The 19,767-nt window shown below is 34.0% G+C and overlaps 2 protein-coding genes across 4 annotated transcripts in view; one reads left to right on the forward strand and one right to left on the reverse strand.

Moving 5' to 3' along the window:
- Window positions 1–2,588: 2,588 nt before the first annotated feature.
- Window positions 2,589–10,150, reverse strand: rpl7l1 (ribosomal protein L7-like 1). The gene is made up of 6 exons (XM_051092151.1): window positions 10,052–10,150; window positions 8,507–8,615; window positions 8,257–8,420; window positions 7,577–7,714; window positions 4,363–4,472; window positions 2,589–3,284 (listed from the first exon to the last, which is right to left on the reverse strand). The coding sequence occupies exons 1-6, from the start codon at window positions 10,063–10,065 to the stop codon at window positions 3,076–3,078; spliced, it is 744 nt and encodes a 247-aa protein (XP_050948108.1). The 5' UTR covers window positions 10,066–10,150; the 3' UTR covers window positions 2,589–3,075.
- Window positions 10,151–12,070: 1,920 nt separating this feature from the next.
- ncoa1 (nuclear receptor coactivator 1) overlaps window positions 12,071–19,767 on the forward strand; it is a 74,560-nt gene continuing 66,863 nt past the window's right edge. For all 3 annotated transcript variants that reach the window (XR_007829950.1, XM_051138225.1, XM_051138226.1), the window contains exon 1: window positions 12,071–12,554. The gene's annotated coding sequence lies outside the window, so the exon portion shown is untranslated. The remainder of the gene's footprint in view (window positions 12,555–19,767) is intronic.

The raw sequence follows: 19,767 nt of genomic DNA on the forward strand, positions 1-19,767 counted from the left end.
AACAGCTTAGTTACTTAGTTACTCAACCTTCTGATTTAAAATCCAACAATTAAATAATTCCTAGATTTATTTTCACGACTCGCACATGCACGGGATGTCCCCAGTGCAGCAGGCAAGCTTGGAATATGGAAAAGCTTACATTCGGAAGATAGAAATATTGTTTTATATTGATTTTGTCAGGAAAAAAGATGATCTGAACACTGTTGTGTAAGTTATGGCATTACTTTACTCTGGCATTACATCCCACCTACATTCCTCTGATCAGCATGTGGTACATTATATTACTATAATTTAAAATCTTCTTGGAAACTTAAACAGTTTCTTACAAATTTATGTGATTTGACAAAATACATAATGAAATATAATCGTATATGGATAACGGATAACAGAATTACAATTAGCTTCAAGCTACACATGACAATTAATTAAATTAATACAACACTTTTACCTGAATGTCACTTTTAATCACTATTGAGTGTTTGTAATAACTTCTGACTGCTATCCAATGAAGATTTTGGTCAAATGATGAGGCAGAAATATGTTGTTAGTAGAAGGACTTTATGTGGAAGATACACAGTTACAACTTCTGTGGGGTGTGAGGAAAAAGTAATTTAACTAGTGTAACTAATTACTGTTGCCAGAAAGTAATGAGTAAAGTAACAACATTACTTTTGAAAGGGGTAGCTAGTAATGAGTAATATATTACATTATTAGTAACTACCCCAACACTGTCAAAGACATCATACATGGTTAAATAACCTACAGAGTGGTAGTTTAAATAAAAATCAATGCATTCGTCGGCATCGATAGCCATCGATAGCGTGCCGACATGTAGCACCGCAGTGCTCTGGGCGTCCCGAGTTCGAGTCCCCACTCATGGACTTTTCCCGATTAATTTTTTGAATCTGATACATAATTGCCGTTGTCTTGATGTAAGATTTATATGGATGGTTTTGGAAAATGAAATTGGGAAAAATGGTAAAGATTTGTGTACTTTGTATGTTTGTTTGTTTTTTCAAATGTATTTATTTATTAAAGTTTAACTTATTTTATTTATTATTTTAGACATGTTTGTAATATACAAAATACATTAGAAACAATGGGCACTTTAAAAACCGAATTTCTCATTCTTTATAAATAATATAATAAAGGAAACACAATCTACATATAACTAGTTTCTATGTAAATGTTTTTACTGTGATTTTATGTAAGAATGGATATTTTCTGTGTAATAACTGACAAAACCAAAACTCCATGGTTTTGGTACTGCATAGCAAATTGTAGCATATGTCACACTGCAAATTAGTAATCATGTTTATTGATGTAAGATCAACTTTACACGTCTCCTTTGCTTCAGTGTGATCGGTAGACTGGCTTAGGTTTCAACTACATCTGGTAATTCTTTAACTCCCTTCCATAGAGAAAACAGAATTTATTACTCTTTTTAACTATTATAATTAACGTAATTCCTTCACACTGTACTTTGACTTGATAGTTGACCACAACAATATTTGTATGTTGTCATTTTCCTCTCATCCTCTTGTTGAATTTGCACTAATAATTATAATAAAAACCTGAATAGCATAGATATCACCAATTTGTCATTTTAGATCATTTTTAAAGTGTGAGACCATTTAACGCTCTTCGTTACCTTCAACTGTCACATGTCCCAAAATTCAAGTCTCCCAATCTGCATAAATGATACCTTTGAAGGGCTTTTAAAGGGGTCGTCGGATGCCCATTTTCCACAAGTTGATATGATTCTTTAGGGTCTTAATGAAAAGTCTATAAAATACTTTGGTTAAAAATTCTCAATTGTTGTGTAAAACACCACCTTTTTTACCTTGTCAAAATGAGCTCTGCAAAAATCATCTCATTCTGAGGGATTGTTCCTTTAAATGCAAATGAGCCACTATGTTCATTATTACATCCAGCAACACAACACCTCAATCGCTCAATCAGAGATATTCTTGCCTAACATACATCCCTGCTCCAGCATCGAAACAATGAAGGTCGACAGTTACAGCTGATCTGAGGCAAGACGCTCATGTCAATCAACTATCGTGGGAGCGGCCTCTGTGGGTGTGACGCCACAACAACAGGCATCTGAGAATGGCTCGATTTGAAAAAGGGGATATTATTTTTACAGATTAATTAAAAACCATTATAGGGTAGATTTGTACATACACTGCCAACACACATTAATGTTCAAACAACATGTAAAAGTGAAGTTTGCATCCGATGACCCCTTTAAGGGAGAACAATCATAACAACCATGTTTTAGTTTTATTCCCAATAGAAGTGCAAAAAATGTTTCGAATAAGTTATTTTTGAGCTCTTTACCCTTTGACCCTCAAAAGTTCTCATTGTGAAATATGAAGCCTAAAACTTCGGTCACACCAGATTTTGAGCATACAAAACTTTTTCAGAATCTGCAATGGTCATGATATGATGTCAGGCTCTGCAGCGTCTTTTTAAAAACTTATAGAATTCAACATGTTACAATAATAAATCCATAATGTAAAACCATACAATCTTCTCCACTTTCCTGAAAAGCAGTAGTTTTAAATTTATGCTTGTCATCATGCTGTGATGTATCAATCTTTTATTGGTCACATGGTTTCACGTGATACAAATTTGCAGGTCAGAATTTACCAAACTTGAACTTTGGAGCAGCAAAATGTGAACCTTCTTCACATGAACTTGCGTTTCTGCTCTCCAGCATCTGAATGCATATGAATTGAAGTCAGCGGAATGAAGAGTGTAGTGTGACTGTTGAAAGGGAGTAAAGCAAAGGGATAATTACTTCTGAATATAACTTAATTCTCAAAATGGATTATGAAAAAAGAACAGTGAAATTTTGCATCGTTTAATAAAAATAATATAATCAGAAGAATAAAGATCCCAATGTTGAAAGTTTCCCAATGTAATGTCAACACTTGAAGGCAGACTTATCGTGAGGAAATATGCATTTAAACTGAAAATTCAGTTATAATGGCATTGAGGGCTAGTTCTCTTCTTTTTGTTTGTGTAATCTGAAGGTGATAAAACAGCAGTCCATGAGAGTCCATTAGCTCAGTTGAGTTTCCTGATGACTGTGTTTATGTTCTCAGCTCTGGGTCCAGGATCACCAACATCTTTCATTAGTCCAGCTTTGTCTCTTGCAGCATGTCGTGGTACTGACAACTGGAACGGGCACAGGAACCTGTTCACCACCTTAAAGTTCTTTCCAGCAGAATAGATCTCATGGATAAGGTCCTCCAAACAGATGATCCCATATTGTCCTTGAGACACAAACAAAAGAAACCCATTCAGAACATACATTTCATTTAAATGTTTGATTAAATGTTATGAATGTGAGGACTATTAGAGAATCATGTTAAAGGAGAACAAAAATTTACAGACAAATTTACTCATCCCCTTGTCATCCAAGATATTCATGTCTGTCTTTCTTCAGTCATAAAGAAATACATTTTTTTGAGGAAAATATTTTAGGATTTCTCTCCATCTAGTGGACTTTTATGGTGTCCACGAATTTGAACTTCCAAAATGCAGTTTAAATGCAGCTTCAAAGGGCTCAAAACGATTGGTTATTTTCTAAACAAATTGACAATTTATATACTTTTTAACCTCAAAAGCTCATCTTGTCTAGCTCTGCGTCAACATCTGTTCAAGACAGTTAGGGTATGTCGAAAAACTCCTATCTCATTTTCTCCTCAAACTTCAAAATCATCCTGCATCAAGTCCTGACCCAGTGTTTACAATGTGAACATGCAAAGAAGATCAAACACACTTTACAAAAAAGGCAAATCAGCCATGTAGGACGATTTGAAGTTGGAGGAGAAAATGAGATGGAGTTCTTCAACCTACCATAACTGTCTTGAATACACAGAGCTCACGCAGAGCTAAACAAGACGAGCATTTGAGATTAAAAAGTATATAAATTGTCTTTTTTTTTTTTAAATGACCAATCGTTTCGCTAGATAAGACTCTTCTTCTTTGGTTGTGATCGTTTAGAGCCCTTTAAAGCTGCATTGAAACTGCATTTTGGAAGTTCAAACCCGCAGGCACCAATGAAGTCCACTATATGGAGAGAAATCCTGAAATGTTTTCCTCAAAAAACAATTTCTTTACAACTGAAAGAAAGAAAGACATGAACATCCTGGATGACAGAGAGGTAAGTAAATTATCTATACATTTTTGTTCTGGAAGTGAACTTCTCCTTTAAGAAAGAAAAAAAAAATCCTCTCTCCAAAAGTTGACTGCACAATTCCTTTTACTTGTTAAAACTCATTCTTAAAGTTTTATTACGTCCCCAAAATCCCCAGTCTTCTACTGAAATGTCCCAGATCAATGACTTACCAAGATGCTGCTCTATGAGTGCATTGTCGGTCAGAGGAACAGTTTTCTTATTAATCCTCGTCAGACCTCTTTTCAATATGAGCTCACGGACTGATTTCAAGTTGGGATATCTGTTAAGGGAATCACAACAATAAATCAAACAAGTGAAATTCGATAACAAAAAGGACAGAGGAACAACACCAGCTATAGACAGATTTGGAGTAGACGTCACTTGCAGCTGTGCGGGCATTGTGGTGGCAGAAAAACGCTGATAACAAGTGGAATGAAACAGGTAAGATCCAAAAATATATATATATATATATATATATGTATCGCTGTGCCTTTGGATGTCAGAATCCGAATGCAAATCATTTTAAATGAATATTGTCGTCAAAGACACCATTTGAAGCTAAACGGAGATGTTTAAAGGAGTCCACTTCCAAAACAAAGATTCACATATAATGTACTCACCCCCTTGTCATCCAAGATGTTCATGTCTTAATTTCTTTACGACTGAAGAAAGAATGTTTCTTGAGGAAAACATTTTAGGATTTCTCTTTATATAAAGGACTTCTATGGTGCACCGATTTTGAACTTCCAAAATGCGGTTTAAATGCAGCTTCAAAGGGCTCTAAACAATCCCAAGCAAGGAAGAAGTGTCTCACCTAGCAAAACGATTGGTTATTTTCATTTAAAAATATATCATTTAAATACTTTTTAATCTCAAACGCTCGTCTTGCCTTTCTCTCCCTGAACTCTGTATATTCTGACTCAAGACAGTTAGGGTATGTCGAAAAATTTTCTTCCTCAACTTCAAAAATTATTTCAAAATCAACCTACATCACTGCAGAAGCACCAACCCAGTCTTTGCAAAGTGAACATGCAAAGAAGATCAAACACCCTTAACAAAAAAGGTAAAACAGCAATATAGGACGATTTTGAAGTTGAGGAAGAACGTGAGATGTTTTTGTTTTATGACATACCCTAACTGTCATGAACTGGAACAAAAACAGTCCAGGCAGAGTAAGACAAGATGAGTGTTTGGCATTAAAAAGTATATAAACTGTATTATTTTTATTAAAATAACTGATTGTTTTGCTAGATAAGACCCTTCTTTCTCAGCTGGGATCGTTTACAACCACATTTGGGATCGTTTGAAGTTGCACTTCAACTGCTTTTTGGAAGTTCAAAATCGGGGCACCATAGCAGTCCAGTATATGGAGAAAAATGCAGAAAAGTTTTCCTTGAAAAAAAATAATTTCTTTACGACTGAAGAAAGAAAGACATGAACATCTTGGATGACAAGGGGGTGAGTGCATTCTATGTAAATCTTTATTTTGGAAGTGGACTTCTCTTTAAATGGACAGACCGAAGGATGAAACCTGCCATGGTTACTCTACTTTTAAAGCATGAATTTGATTTAAACAATAGGTCTACATAATAATTCACATATGCTGTTCACAGGGGACATATATTAGCCCTACAGTTACAGCATGAAATACTATTTTAACTATAACATTTTACATTTACACTTTTTATCTCACAGTTTCAGACTTTATATCTCGATTTAACTCATCGATAGCGAGTTTGTCAATTCTGAGGGGGAAAAAAGGCAGAAGTGCGGGACTCATTATTTTGAGCTGAGAGGAAAAAAAAAAAAGAGAGAATGACGAGTGGATGTTTCTTATCAGAATTGAGAGATATAATCTCGGATCCGCCAGAATACAGTTAGTTTGAAATATATACTCAAATTTACCTCTTTTTTTTTTAAATTCTTTTATTCCAGGGGTGCCCAACCCTGTTCCTGGAGATCTACCTTCCTGCAGAGTTTAGTTCCAACCCTGATCAAACACACCTGTATGTAATTATCAAGTGCTCCTTCAGGTCTTAATTAGTTGGTTCATGTGTGTTTGATCAGGGTTGGAGCTGAACTCTGCAGGAAGGTAGATCTCCAGGAACAGGGTTGAGCACCCGTTTTATGCCACAGCTTCCATAGACTGCTACTTGAAAACTGTCATCTTCTGCCACCAGACGTGGAGCCGCCCTCAAAAAAACGTCATCATTGTTTGTAAACACCGAATTGGTCTACATGAATCCAAATAAATGTAAAAACCTGGAATATTCTACACAATTTCTATGAAACATTTTACTTTTGTCCTGATTTACAGTGTGGAAGAGTCAACAATAGCTAGGGCTTGGCGATGTTTCAGATTTTATCGATTCATTCTAATTGAAAGTTTTGCCATGATTTTATTTTTTAGAAATCGAGGAATCGCAATTTTGAATAGAAATATTACCAAACGTTAAAATTAGACACTTTACAATATGCCAACAATAACAGTAAAGAGAAAAGGACGATCCAACCGAATGTCGGGGCTCACATGAGACGCGCTCAAATCACTAAGCGCCATTAGCACAGGAATGCACTTTTGTGTTGCCAAAGATCAGCGCTGCCAAGTCTACTTTTGGACTACTTTAACACTGTTGCTGTGGGGTGTTTTTTTTATGTCCGCAGGTTGAATCAACCCCAATAACATCATATTTAGCCCCTAAAATGCGAATTTACCAGGGGAACCCTGACAACAACAACAACAAAAAAAAACACGACTTGGGCAGTGGAATAAGAAAAACATGCAAGGAGATGGGAGTGAAGTTCTCTTGACTTGAGCGCCGTGTTTTTAGAACACAGTTTCATGCATGAGACGCTGTAAGAGAGGCGAGTGCAACAGTCAAATGCGTCCATGTTTACACAGAAAAAACAATGGAAAAGCAGTGCAACTGAAAAAAAAAACTGTGAATAACTACTACTGTATATCTGATATGTCATGTTTGCATCATAGTGACAGGCTGAAAGCTGCTGTTCATGGTTTTTATAAAATATTTATATTTAATAATAGTCTATTAGTGACTTTTGGGATTTTTTTTTTTTTTTAAACATTTTCCTGATGTTATTTCTTAACATATAATATGTATGAGACAAGTTGTACAAGATGTAGTTGAGGCATCTTTTCTGCAAATCACTATTTAAGTGATTTGTTTTAACATTGACATCATGTTGACAACTTTATGTGTGGTGCACTTGGAAAAGTATTTTCTTTAACTAGAGGTTTAATAAAGAAAAAGTTACTTCAATCTTGCGATATCGCCCAGCCCTAACAACAGCTGCTAAAAGTCAAAGCCAATCTGCAGATCTGGTGTTTTTAAAACTTAAAATGGACACTATATGATTGCTCACCCCCATGCAACATAAGGTTCCACAGTTTTAAGCATTCTTATAGACGTCTTGCTGACTTTCACAAAGGTGCCAGTGAAGATCTTCCTCAGCCTCAGCATCTGAACGGTATGCATCACTTTTGTGCTCACACCTTTGATCCTACAGAAGAGAAGAGAAAATTAAAAACTTAAGTTAAAAAAAACATTCAAACAGATGTGGAACAATCAATAATGGACCACGCAACAAATCTTAAAATAATAGCTCGCACAGAAATGAAAACCATTTCACTTCATCTTACTGTCAATCATTTTATGAAAAGTAGATCTTTTAAAGACTTTTTTTTTACTGTTTGTATCCTCTGAACAAATGTTAGTTGAGATGGACTTTATGTTCCATCAGGTGTAGAATGACATGATGCTGAGTACATGACAGAATTTTCATTTTTGGGTGAACCATCCACCTTTTTCTTCCTGTAAGAGTGGGTGCGGCCATTTGTAAATTTTACAGGTCTGCCTTCTGGTCTCATCCATATTGCAAATTGGTGTTTCTTTCCATATTATTTTCATGTGTTATATGAGCACACTGGTTTGTAGAGCAAACAGTTTACTGCACGTTGTTATTCTTCTCGTTTTTCCCCATACCGGATAAGGAACCAGAAGTCTCTCCCAAAAAGATATTATGAATGATGAATAAGAACTTACTCTCTGATGCGGACAGCAAACACCAGGCCGTTCTTTGCTGGCGGCATGGGTGGCGGAGGTCTGTATCTGAGTCTGGCGAGTCGTGCCTCATCTCGATTCTTCCTCTTGCTGTTTTGCAAAAACTCCTCCAAGCGTTTAAACTTCAAGGGAATTCCTTTTTGGACCTGGTGAAGTTTAACAATTTCAATTTTGCTCTGAAGCAATTACTAGTCTATTCATAAAAAGCAGGTTGTAAAGAAGGAATACTCACTTTCCTTTTCTGTTGTAATGCAAGCTTTGCTTGAGTGGCTTTGATAGCTTGGTACGCCTTGCGTTTCTTGAGAAGATTCTCAGGGACAAGCTTGATTACTCTCTCAGTTCTGATTAAAAGACATAAATATGCACAAAGTTTAATAAGAAATCATTCTTAATGTACAAAATAAAAAGGAAAGACATACTTAAAACACTGGGATCATTATTAAATGTGTGTGTCAGATAAAGGCCGGGACACACCAAGCCGAAGGTCAGATAAGTTTTTTTGGTGTATTCCACATGTTAGCTCTAGTTGGGGGCAGTCTGTTCAATTCAGTATATTGAAGTGGCGTTGAGGCCTTCGGCGAGAATGAGAAATCTGACTGGATTTATAGTTTAGCAAATGAGTCAGTGGTACAATATTAAAAGAAAAGTCCGCTTCCAGAACAACAATTTACAAATAATTTACTCATCCCCTTGTCATCCAAGATGTTCATGTCTTTCTTTCTTCAGTCGTAAAGAAATTATGTTTTTTGAGGAAAACATTTCAGCATTTTTTTTTCATATAATGGATTTGGATATAATGGATTTTTAATGAAGATAACTGATCGTTTCGCTACATAAGACCCTTCTTCCCCGGCTGGGATCGCTTACAACTGCATTCGGGATCGTTGGAAGCCGCATTTAAACTGCTTTTTAGTTCAAAATCAGGGTACCAAACCAGTCCATTATATGGAGAAAAATGCAGAAATGTTTTCCTCAAAAAATTTACAGTAGCAAACTTACTAAATATATTCATAGAACATGATCTTTAATTAATATATCCTAATGATTTTTGGCATATGAGAAGTATTGATAATTTTGACCAATGGTGGGTTAAGTAGAGCTTGTTTTTTACATGGAGCTACTGATATTAATACATAAGTGATATTAATACTCCTTACAATTCCTGTTTGTTTGCAATTCTGGTCTATAGGGCTGATATTTCTGTACTGTACAGTACTATGTAAACATTCAAGGCCAATACTAAAGCGAAAGTGAAGAAAACGAGCAAGTAAATAAAGGCAGCACAGACAGAAGGCTGTTCTATGTTGCATGATCTTACCCAAGCAATCCAATACGTCAATATTTTCACAACTTACGCCGCTTAAAATAAATAAAGTTATGAACATTTTAACGCTAGTGCAAATACAGTAGTTTTTTGCCAGCTTGTTGTACACAAATCATCGTGCTGATACTTACGCTACTACAGCCAAAAAATGCCTAAAATCACATTATATGTGTCTACACAGTACAGTACAGAAAATCAGTCCTACAGAATTGCAAACAAACAGGTATCGTCAGGAGTATCAACATCAGTTCGGGCAGACTGTAGCTCCATGTGAAAACAAGCTTTACTTAAACCCCCATTTACTTGCGTTTATATACCATCCGTAAAAAAAATAACTGTACTGAAAAATGAAAGACATTATATAAACAATAAAGATGTAAAATGTAAAGGACACCTTTATATCTCCACCCCTGATTGCTTAAGATTTTCTTTCTGAAAAGTCCAAATACGTACCCTGATTCTGCCATCGCGTTTGCTGTGACAATTTCCAGTCGCACGGAGATGACGTTGTTTTCGCCACTATTTTAGTAATACTGCCGCCTTGTCTTTTGGAGTGTGTATTACAATTCAGGATCAGGCTATAGGATCAGACTCACGTTGGCCACCATGTGACTACTTCACCGATATAGAATTAACATGTGCAAGCATGCTGCACAATTTAACAAACACGCATATATATATTTCTATACGTCTGTATATAGCCTACATGTGTTTGCGTTTTTGTATGTGTTTATATGAATAATTTATTTATTGTTTGTTTGTTGAACTTATGTCTCCAAACATTTTTTAAGACAATTTTGATTTAATTAACGATAAGTGCAGGAACCAATCAATTAGATTTCTCTTTATTACTTTTTCTCTTCTTTTTGTTTTTTTGTTTGGGTAAATATATTTCCCTCATTTGTGTAGGAACATAAATTGGAAAGTTCTTAGTCGTTATTGTATAACAAATAAAACTAAAGAAGTGGAATTTATAAGTAGTGTACTTATTTATTCATTTATTTATTATTAATGTTATAACCAAGAACAATACAATAATATATATTCAATGCACAACAGACAAAAAAACAACAAAAGAAAACAAATTTACAATAAACTACTGCAGAGTTTAATACACCAAAAACAAAAATATACATAAATACATTTCATTGTATTCATTTAATCAAAAAATACAATTTTATGCAACAATATCATATTTAGAAATAATGTTTTATGCTCTAATTGCCTTTTTACATGTACTTAGGCTATTATTATTATTCGATGTATATTATAATGACGTCACACACAAGGAAGAAAACTATTTTTCTTTCACAATATCTCTAAGTTGTCCCACCTCCCTTCTGCAGGCTGTTAATCATTCAGGCTTTTTAATTTCGCTTCTATTTTTGGTTTTTAATTGTAGTTTTTTAGAACAAGGAACATACAAGGACAATAAAATCTAAATGACATCAAATCAGATACAATAATAAATAAAAACAATAAACAAAATAAAACAATAAGAAAGCAATAAGAAAATCACATGTCCGTAAACAAGTACAAATAAAATTGTTCAAAGAATAGATTTAAGACTTAAAACAATTCAGTTTGTTTTCTTCGCTGTTATTTCTTGTTCTAAACACTTCTAATTTAAAATGAGCAAAATTAGTTTTTTCACTGCCCATTTACATTTGTAAATAATTTTCCATATATAATGAGCAAATTCACAATATATCAAGTTTTTAAGTTAACAGTATATATTAAAAAATAAAACATCCTTTTGTTTTAGTTGCAATTTAATATTAGTACTTTGTTTAAGAAAAAAACTGCTCTGCATTCTCGTTTTAGTTAATTTAGCTGACTTTATAAAAAATAAGGATATAATACCGATATCTGTGTAATAAATTGTAGCTAAATAAAATTTATATGATGTGCCTGAAGCTTTCAATAGATAATGAGTACAAAAACGTAATATGGAACGTGCAGTAAAGCAATCTAGGTCAAATAACACGTGTAGATCATCGACTTGTGTCACCCTCTTTCCCTTTTGCCACTTACGGCAATTTCCCACGTGGGAAGGCAAAATAAAAACACGACCTGTCACCCTATAAATCCAGCGTAAGCAAACAGTATCATGACAGTTTCGCATACAGTTTTGATGCACTCGAAAAATGGGGGGAAAACGAAAAAAACACACCAGTCCAGTAAAGTTAATTCCAATTCAACGAAAACTTAGGTTATATTCATTGAAGCTAATACCCCGATGGGCCTCCGTGAGCGGCCGCGCTCTCTACCCTACAGTGATGGGCCTCGTCATTGTACGTCCATACACTACGCAGCCCAGCGATTCCTCAATCACACACAAACCTGCGCAGCCAATCAGATCTCCAAGTCATGCGTCGCTAAGCAACCACCTCAAGCTATGCCATAGAGATCAGCGCAGTCGCGCACCTTCTGCGTGACGTGAGCGATCCTCCTGTTTGTTTGTGTAGCTCGAGGATGAAAATGGCGGTGGGGAGAGATCAACGCGAGAATTAAACACACAAATGACCATTTGACTTGGATGACAGCAGCACTGCAGCTCCGTGAGGGAATAAAGAAGTAGCTCGTCGTCAACAAAGTGCATTTACCACAACAAACACCCGGAGTTCAACGGGGGAAAACTGCGTCCTGGATTTAAAATAGCTCCTGAAATTAGCCCGCTAACCTCGTTAGCTTAGCTAGCCTTCAGCTGGAAGGTTTAACGGACACTACAGCAGCACATTAACGGAATTATTCTGTCCGAATAAGATGAACTGCGCTTTTCTCGATTTACCTCTCAAATGCAAGCTCAGTCGTCGGTGCTGGGCTTGTAGAAATATTTGCATCTGACTGAATGCATAACTAATCGCTCCGTCTGGTACTATTAGCCAGCAAACACCATCCTCCAAGCTTTCTCAAAGTTCAACGAGCATCTGTAAGAGGAGAACGGACTAAACAGGTAATTGGAATGCGTTCGTGTTTTGTATTTGTTGTTGATGTTGAGCGAAGAGATCATGTGGCGGGGCTGATCCAGCTTGAGGTTGCTTGATCTGGAAAACCATAAGCATAAACATTGCTTAGATATATGGGTTAGTTTGTCAAACAGGTGGAGAAGATGTGGCGTTTACACATACTGCTTTTCGAGTGTTTAGAAATGCATTTGATCTTTTCATACGGTGAAATACAGATCTGCACAGTGAGGTCAAAAGATTTGGATTGGATGCTTGCAGTGTGGTTGTGTTGCTCATTTTACTTGGTGCTTTTGGTTGAAGTGCAGGCTAATATCATGTCAACAGATTAGGGCTGTAGCTATTGATTATTTTAGTAATCGAGTATTCTACTGATTATTCTATCGATTAATCGAGTAGTCGGATAAAAAGTCATTTTTCTTTAACAAAGAGCAATACTAAATATACAAGAGAAAATAAGATGGGTTTCTTAAAATAACTTTTTAGAAAAATCAACATTTTTGAAATCGCATACATTAATAACCATGAAAACTAAACCCATTTAATGCATTTGTTTTTGCGAAATTATATTCAAAATGCTATATATATATATATATATATATATATATATATATATATATATATATATAATAAATGAATTGAATCTATTTCACACTTGTTTAGAAAAAGGTAAACATTACAACCTAAAACGAAGGCATACATCTAGAAATTGAGGCATTTAGATATAGGCCAATTTACCCATTATTTAATTCAGCTCAGAGGGACATGAATGCATTTAACTTGAAGTTACAAATGCATACATAATATTTTGTTATTTTAAACAAAACACTGAATACTGATATTTACATGTATTTTTAAAATGAAGACACTTTAAATGTGAAATCAGTACCGCCAGTAGGTGGAAGCAAGTCACACTTAAGTAAGTGAGTCATTGCGATTGGTCTGAATCATTTAACTGATGGTTCATTCAAGAACGAAACACTGTCATGTTGCTCAAAGACGCAAAACAGTGTTTGGCTGTGTTTGGAATGGTTATTTGTTGGCGAAAAAGAGCAAAAACAGGCAATGTGCTGTCTAAAATGTAAGTATCTTAATATTAACTTCTTGTTTATTGATGAACTGTTGCATAAAATCAGTATCACATTTGTAATCGTGCTGAGGCACTCTTTGTTTGATATTGCCTCAATTATTTTTTTGTATTTGAGTTGCTCGAGTTACTTGAGAAATTGTTTCAGCCCTACAACAGATTCAGCATAGTGTTTACTGACACCTCAGGTTTGACAGTGTCAAATTGTAGCTGCAGGTTTGAAGCTGAAGTGCTTTGATTTAGTTGAGAATCTTCGAAAGATAGTCTAACAATATTCAGCTTATATAAATAACTGTTTTCAGTAATAGTAATAACAATGATGATAATAATTATTATTAGTATTTAGAGTAAAATAATTAGTTATAATATAGTTTTATTATTTTATCAAGCAGTTAACAATTATTGTTGTTATTATGTCTGATCAGGTGAATAAAATATTATTTTATCCTGCCATATACCACTATACACTGACAAAAATAGGTGCAGGATTAGAATGCAGTTATTTAGATGTTTCAGTTATTTGAGTTTAATAAAAGTAAAGACTGTCTAACAATGTTCAGCTTATATAAATAATAATAATTGTTTTCAGTTATAATAATAACAATAATGATGATAATAATAATAATTATTGTTAGAATTGAGAGTAAAATAATTAGTTTTATTATTATACCAACCAGTAAACAATTATAGTTGTTATTTTGTCTAATCAAGTGAATAAAATAGTATTTTATCCTGCCAAATATTATTCTACACTGACTAAAATAGATGCAAGATTTACTTAGAATTATAAATTGTCAGCATGTTGAATTAAACATGGAATTTTAAAACAGAAAGACTGAAATATTAAAATGTACTCCAAAGATAAACAGTAAAATGTATTGTTTTATTTGCAAGTTATAAAATATACTATTATTGTTGTTGTTTGTCAATATTAAGACAATAATGATGATTATAATAGTAATTATTGTTGTTATTATTTTAGCAACCAGTTATACCTGTTTTAGTTATTGTTGGAGTCTAATCAGCAGCATCAAATATTATTTTATCCTGCCATATTTCAGTCTATTTATGCATTGGTTTAATCGCGATTAATTGCGTTCAAAATAAAAGTTTTTATAGACATAATATATATGTGTGTGTGTGTGTACTGAGTATATTTATTATGTATATGTAAATACACACATGCATGTATATGTTTAAGAAATTTTTTATGTTTGTATATTAAAAATATTTATATATAATACCAATTATATGAATATACATTCATATTATGTGAAATATTTTCAAAAATATATACTGTATGTATGCATATGTAAGCAAAAACTTATTTTGGATGCGATTAATCACGATTAATCGTTTAACAGCTATACATTTAGGGAGAGACTGCAGTTAGTTTGATCTTTCAAAAAATGAATGAATTTAATGAGAGTAACAATAATTTTCTAACAATATTCAACTTTGTAATAATAGAAATAATTATTAAAAATAATAATAATAAATGTTGTTGTTATTACTATATAGGTAATAATAATGTTGTAAGGTTTATTATTTTTAGAAATTATTGTTATTATTGTCATTATCATCATTATTATTGATCCTGACACTAATAATAATAATAATTGTTGTTGTTGTTATTAATTTACCATCCCCAACTCATCAGGTGCATCAAATTGATTTTATCCTATATATTATTTTACTTTCTCTAGGGATTTCTTTGCTTGCCACTTGAAAATGCTTTAATACTTTTTGAGGGCCCCAAAAATGCAAAGCTCGTGGTCTGAATTCACAGCTCACTGTCACCCCTCTACATTCCAGCACATGTTCATATAAGCATGTCCCTTACGTGAACCTGCCAGGAGAGAGATAGATGTGGACTTGCTTGTTTTCAAGTTGCATTGTGTGTTTACACTTTAGTGTAGAGTGTAAACCTGCCTTATGACTTAACTTTATTTCCAGAGTTTCCAGTGGAGGAGCTCATGGATATGTAAATTTTAAAACTGAAATAAACAGATGGCTTTCGATTACAAAGAGCCATGTAAATAGCCTGATTACTGGCTGTTTTTCTTTGTTTTATTGGTGAGGTCCAGCTAAACTTTATATTTTTTTTCTAAATGTCAAGGCAAGTATTTTAAGTATTTTCATACAATGCAACTGTTGGTAATGTAGTTGCTGTACTGTCTTACGCAAGACCCCAATGTTTTTGTTTACATATCCTCACAACTCAATGAGTAAATGATCAGCGGTCAAATTCAGATTCCAGCGTGACCAAAAGACGACGATATCTTGCGTCGCGCTCTTGCAGTTTGCTTCCCTGCGTGTCGGTGCGAGCGTCTCTCACTGCCGCAGCGTGGAGAGGGGCGCTCAGCTGTGCCTCCCCAGACGTCAGAGCGCTGACCTACATCTCTCTTGAAAAAAAGCTTGTGCAGCAGCCTGTGAGAATGTGTGGGGGTAGGGAGAGCGCGCCAGAGCGAACTAGCAAATGAACGAGTGAGAGGGACAGGAAAGCGAGCCTGCTCGATCCAGGCGAACAGACGCCCACCCTGTGCAAAGAAGAGAACGGCGAGAGGGGGACTCGAGGCTCAGCGTCCCATGTCTTGTTATCAGATCATGCCCGGGTTTAACAACAACTCAGGGTTATTTTTCAAAGCTCACGGGAGACGGACAAACTCCGCTTCCATTCTGCATGGAAGTTTGGGCGAGGGGCAACAGTTTCTGTGAGTGCAGCATCTGCTAACTGCTTCCTTTGCCTCAGGAGTTGTATTTACAGATAGCAGAGGTGGGAGGGACAGTCTCGCCCCTAAAGTTCAGAAGTACAGGATGTTGTAACAAGCTCAGTGTGAGTGAAACATCAGTTTCTCCATGGAGAACATGTGCCACACTCTTTGCTGTTATAAACCTTGCAATTTTTGACACCCCTTTCCACTCTCTCAGCTGTTACTTTTTAAAATAAAACATTTATGCTTTTTTCGTGTGTGTGTGTGTCTGTGGGAGGCATTTAATTTAATTTTCTCACATTTCTCATTAATTTAATCAGTTAATAATTGGTATTTTAATCTTTGGTTTGTGTTGTTTTAATTGTTATAAAAATCAGTGCATTTTAAAAATATCTCTTATAATAAAAAAGACAATTTATTAATACTAAGCAAAATTATAGCTTTATAGATGTTTTTCTGTAAGGTTTATCTGTCATGAGGTTGTTGTGATTTATAATAAACATTCTAAACATTCTTATTTACACTACCAGACAAACGTTTTTGAACAATACGTTTTTAAAGAAGTCTCTTCTGCTCACCAAGTCTGCATTTATTTCATCTGAAGTACAGCAAAACAGTGCAATTTTGAAATATTTTTACTATTTAAAATAACTGTTTTCCATTTGAATGTATTTTAAAATGTAATTTATTCTTGTGATTTCAAAGCTGATTTTTTTGCATTATTACTCGTCGCATGATCCTTCAGAAATCATTCTAATATATTGATTTGCTGATTAAAAAACATTTTGATGAATAGAATTGATGAATAGAAAGTTCAGAAGAACAGCATTTATCTGAAATAGAGCTCTATCGTAACATTATAAATGTCTTTTCCATCACTTTTGATTAGTTTAAAGCATCCTTGCTAAATAAAAGAATTAATTTCTAGAATTTCTTTCCCCAAAAAAATATACTGACTTCAAGCTTTTGTATAATATTACAAAAGCTTTTTATTTCAGATAAGCGCTGATCTTTGGATCTTTCTATTCATCAAAGAATCCTAAAAAAGTACTCAACTGTTTTAAATATCGATAATAATAATGTTTCTTGAAAAGCAAATCAGCATATTAGAATGATTTCCGAAGGATCATTTGACTGGAGTAAAGATGCTGAAAAATTGGTTTTTAATATCACAGGAATAAATTACATTTTAAAATTCATTCAATAGAAGACAGTTACTTTAAATAGTAAAAATATTTAGAAAATTTTCTGTTTGTGCTGTAATTTGTATCGAATAAATGCAGACTTGTTGAACTTCTTTAAAAACATTAAAAATCTAACTGTTCAAAAACTTTTGACTGGTAGTGGATTTAAACAAAATGATGGGATTTCATTTATCAAAATTAAGTGAGTTTTTGCTTAAAACAAGTAAAAATATGTTCCATTGGTAAGAAAAATAATTTTGTCTTCCCTTTTGAATTAAGTTTATTTTTCTTACACCACTGGCAGATTATTTTTAAACATGAGCTGTTTAAACATGAACTCAATTTATTTTGTTACGTTTTTCCGAAAACAAGACTAAATATCTTAAATCATTTTGCTTATCAAGTAAACGTCTTGATTTAAGAATATTTAGATATTTGTACTGGAAAACAAGACAAAAATACAAAGTAACTCAACAATCCTGTTGACAATTATGTTAGTTCCCATGGAGTTGAATGTGTAAACAAAGAACTAGTAAAACTGTCTTCCAGTCTGGAAGCCCTGTGATTGGTAGTATGAGACAAAAGTTGCAAGCTGTTGCAAATAATGCAGAGATTGCTTAAATATGTATTGAAATTGCAAAATCTAAAGGGACTGACTGCTGTGGGAACTTGTCAACATTGAGCAGCTGTTTTAGGACTCTGGAAAGTGGTTGAAAGTCAACACCTTCTTCTAAATATTTTGCATTTCGCCCTTTCCATCATTTCATTTGTGAAATACTAAGTTACCTGTGAAGCATAAGCATAAATAGGCCTCTCCCACAGTAAGACTAGAGATCTAGATATGATTCAAACGTACAAACTTTACGTTCATTGTGATCAATATGCGTGCACAGAGAATAGCTTTGTCTTCAAATGCCATTGGTCATCTAGCTTTCATAAATGTTCCGTTTTCTCCAGTATTCGCAGTGTGTGACTATATTAAGCAAGTGAATGAATAAATATGAAAGGTTTTATCACTTGGTTTACTTTTCAGTTTGCAAATTCAGAGAACAAACCTTGTAGCAGTGGGGAAGTGGACTATTATTAGATTCTTATTTCTAACAATCAGTTGTGGAGATATTTTGTTGTGTTGCATTAGTCCAGTTCAACGTCCCTCTTCTTCTATCAACAGAGCATACAGATGGAAACATTTAGTGAAATCTGCTTCTATGCCCTAATTCACTCGGTTTCTCCAGAGGTTATTGTCATTATGCTTCTTGAAGTGTTTTGAATTCGAATGTTTCCTGAAAGTCATTTCAGTCTATACACAGATGTTACGTGCATGGAAATAGTGGTCAGCGTTCCCATCTACAGATGTTAGTTAGATCTGTCATTGTTTGGAGATGTAAGTAATTACTACACAAACTGTGGACACATTAGAAGAGTCAGTGTATCTGTTACTTGCAGTGAAAATCTGACCTTTTTTTCCAACAAAGCTTTATGCCTTGCTTTTGTGAATGACAATGGACACCTTTTTTTTTTTCTTGTCCTTTGCTTTTCATATCATCCTCCTTCATTGACTTTCGAAAAGGACAGCATTTGTAATGTTTTTCTATTAGATGCGCTAACATTGTGAGCAGCACCCTGCTTGTACTCCTGGAATTTCTGTCTCTTATTTCTCAGTGTTTCAGTCAAATTAGCTCCTAATTAAATATTTTTAAATGTCCTACATTCAACAGTTATTAGCTGTTTCAAATAGGGCTGTCAAACGATTAATCTTGATTAATTGCATGCAAAATAAAAGTTTGTGTTTACATAATATATGTGTGTGTGTTGTGTGTATTTTTATTGTGTGTGTATATAAATATGTATCCATTTATACATTTTAATTAAAAAAATTGTAAACATATATTTATATTAGGGCTGTCAAACGATTAATCGCAATTAATCTCGTGCAAAATAAAAGTTTGAGTTTGCCTAATATATGTGTGTGTACTGTGTGTAATTATACACACAATAAATACACACAAATTAATGTATATATTTAAGAGAAATGTTATGTACAAAATATTTTTGTTTATATATAATATACATTTAATATAAATATAATATAAATATATACCTAATAATTACACACAGTGCACACACATATATTAGGCAAACTTAAACTTTTATTTTGTATGCGATTAATCGCAATTAATCGTTGAAAGCCCTAAATATATAAATATATACACACACA

This window comes from Labeo rohita, chromosome 20 (assembly GCF_022985175.1).
Source record: "Labeo rohita strain BAU-BD-2019 chromosome 20, IGBB_LRoh.1.0, whole genome shotgun sequence".
NCBI lineage: Eukaryota > Metazoa > Chordata > Actinopteri > Cypriniformes > Cyprinidae > Labeo > Labeo rohita.

Excerpts from the sequence above, each read along its gene's own strand:
- rpl7l1 (XM_051092151.1), bottom strand. Across the intron at positions 7,715-8,256 it reads TTTGCTGTCCGCATCAGAGA|GATCAAAGGTGTGAGCACAA; the intron begins GTAAGTTCTTAT and ends TCTCTTCTGTAG. Across the intron at positions 3,285-4,362 it reads ACTCATAGAGCAGCATCTTG|GACAATATGGGATCATCTGT; the intron begins GTAAGTCATTGA and ends TTGTGTCTCAAG.